Raw genomic sequence first — 1825 nt, 5'->3', positions numbered from 1 at the left:
ATATAAACAAAGCTTCCAGTACTTTAATGGCAGGTGTTTCAGCACTGAAGCTGTCTTTGGTACCCTTTCTTCCGAGAATTGTTTTCCACTTTCTCAGGACACTTGCACACACGTGCAATGCTAATACCCAAGTTTTTCAGATAGGCTTAATAGCTTTTGCCTAGATGTCTATTTTCCTTGCATTTCAACTCACATAGTTTAGGTAACCTCCACTCTCTGCCCTTTGCTCTCCCATGCAAAACATGCAACAACATGGATCACACTAAAATGTAAGCACACGCAGCCACTTCTGACCTTGCTGATTGGCTTAAACCTCACGGCTGTTCTGGCTCCAAAAGCATATCCTTTTTTACTGGTCGGGATCTTAGAGAGGTTGTATACCAAGTCATACATATTCTTTGGGTAGTATATAAAAAAACAAAAAACAAAGAGAAAAAAACACACAGAGAATGTTACAGTCATCAAAACAGACAGAACTTAGAATGCTCTTATTTGAAACTTCTCTGCAAAAGCTGCTCTCTTTCTTGACTCCTGTGGGTCAAGAGCATGCAAACAATTACATAAATAACACAGGTAATTTTGTAAATATGCCTGGAGAGGTGGAGTAAGTGACATTTCTATGCCTCCCAGTGAATCCAGTCCTCTGAGCCCCACAGAGCTGAATTTGCTCTAATGCGTCAGTCTGATCACATTATTTCATAAACTAATCTACCAGCACATCCACAGTCCAGGTTTAGACTAATGGGAGGGTAATTGGCATTGGTTCACAGGCCTTTGGAGGTGCGAATGGGGTGGGGACTATACTGGGTACTATAAGAAACAAAGGCCTGATTGGGGGGAGGGGGAATGGAAAGGGGAGAGTGATGGTCCTATAGTTTCTGACATTGACCCTGACAGCTGATTGCAGAGGACAAGGGCACCTTCTTATGTTGGGACCCTGAAGATCACAAATTCCATAGTTTTTCTTCCAAGAAACTTGGGTATCTTTAGATAGATGGGGCACTGAGACCCACCTAAGGGAAGGTGAATACTCACATTTTCTGTTATGTAACATCCAGGCCCTCTGTGGGGCTCTCCCCTCAAAGGGACAAACTTGTTCCCCAAATAGTTTGGAGGATGGTAGTGAGGGAAGATCTTCTTCGGTTGACATGTTCCAAAGGAGTAGTGAAACAGTGTCTCTGAAGATCAAGAAAAAGAGAAACTCCACATGAGGGGAGACCCCCGGGTCTAAGGGTCTAAACTGAGCATGTTGGGGAAGGGTGGGGGGTGGGGAGGCGGAGCAGAGAGCAGGATCCAACCATTCTTAAGAACCAGACCAAACTCCATGAAGGGGAGGGAGCAGCCGCATTTCCCCGCTTCGTCTACCCCGGCCTCCCCAGCCTTCCCCTTGCTCTCCACTCTTGACCCCTCTAAGGCAGCCTTCCTCTCACCCGCTTTGTAAAAGCACATCGCGCGCGCTGCTCAGGTTCGCGTTTGTGTACTGCGTTGCCAAGGGAACAGAGTCGAGCCGGACCAGCCCCAGCTGCGGTAGTCCCCAAGGGGCGTGGCTCCAAGCGCGCCTGCGCAGCGAGTGGGGTCTCCGGAGGAGCCAAAGTTGGGGCGAGAACACGCAACTCCGGGGTCAGAATCCCCAAAGAGTGTGGACACTTCGGATGGGCTTGGAGATAGTTGGGTTTGCTGAACCCGTGGCTGTAGGGGTTGCAGGGGTGAAAGGGTGGGCCGAAAGGCTTTGGAAACTGGGCCACTGGGAATGCCTGGAAATTCCGGCTACTAGGACCAGGGAGGTAGAAAAATGCAGTGGCTGCAGTGTTGGCGTATGGAAGTG

At 48.7% G+C, this 1825-nt stretch overlaps 1 protein-coding gene across 1 annotated transcript in view; it reads right to left on the bottom strand.

The window, feature by feature from the left end:
* CIMAP3 (ciliary microtubule associated protein 3) overlaps positions 1 to 1523 on the bottom strand; it is a 40419-nt gene extending 38896 nt beyond the window's left edge. The window contains exons 1-3 of the mRNA XM_019627443.1: positions 1431 to 1523; positions 1036 to 1178; positions 203 to 396 (exon numbers count right to left, since the gene is read on the bottom strand). Of these exons, the coding sequence (XP_019482988.1) occupies positions 203 to 396; positions 1036 to 1178; positions 1431 to 1449 (356 nt within the window). The 5' untranslated portion in view covers positions 1450 to 1523. The remainder of the gene's footprint in view (positions 1 to 202; positions 397 to 1035; positions 1179 to 1430) is intronic.
* Between the last annotated feature and the right edge of the window lie 302 nt (positions 1524 to 1825).

The sequence above is a fragment of the Hipposideros armiger genome, unplaced genomic scaffold (genome assembly GCF_001890085.2).
Source record: "Hipposideros armiger isolate ML-2016 unplaced genomic scaffold, ASM189008v1 scaffold_732, whole genome shotgun sequence".
In the NCBI taxonomy this organism is placed as follows: Eukaryota; Metazoa; Chordata; class Mammalia; order Chiroptera; family Hipposideridae; genus Hipposideros; species Hipposideros armiger.
The sequence above is the reverse complement of the archived record's forward strand: the minus strand, read 5'-3'. Positions and strand labels throughout refer to the sequence as shown.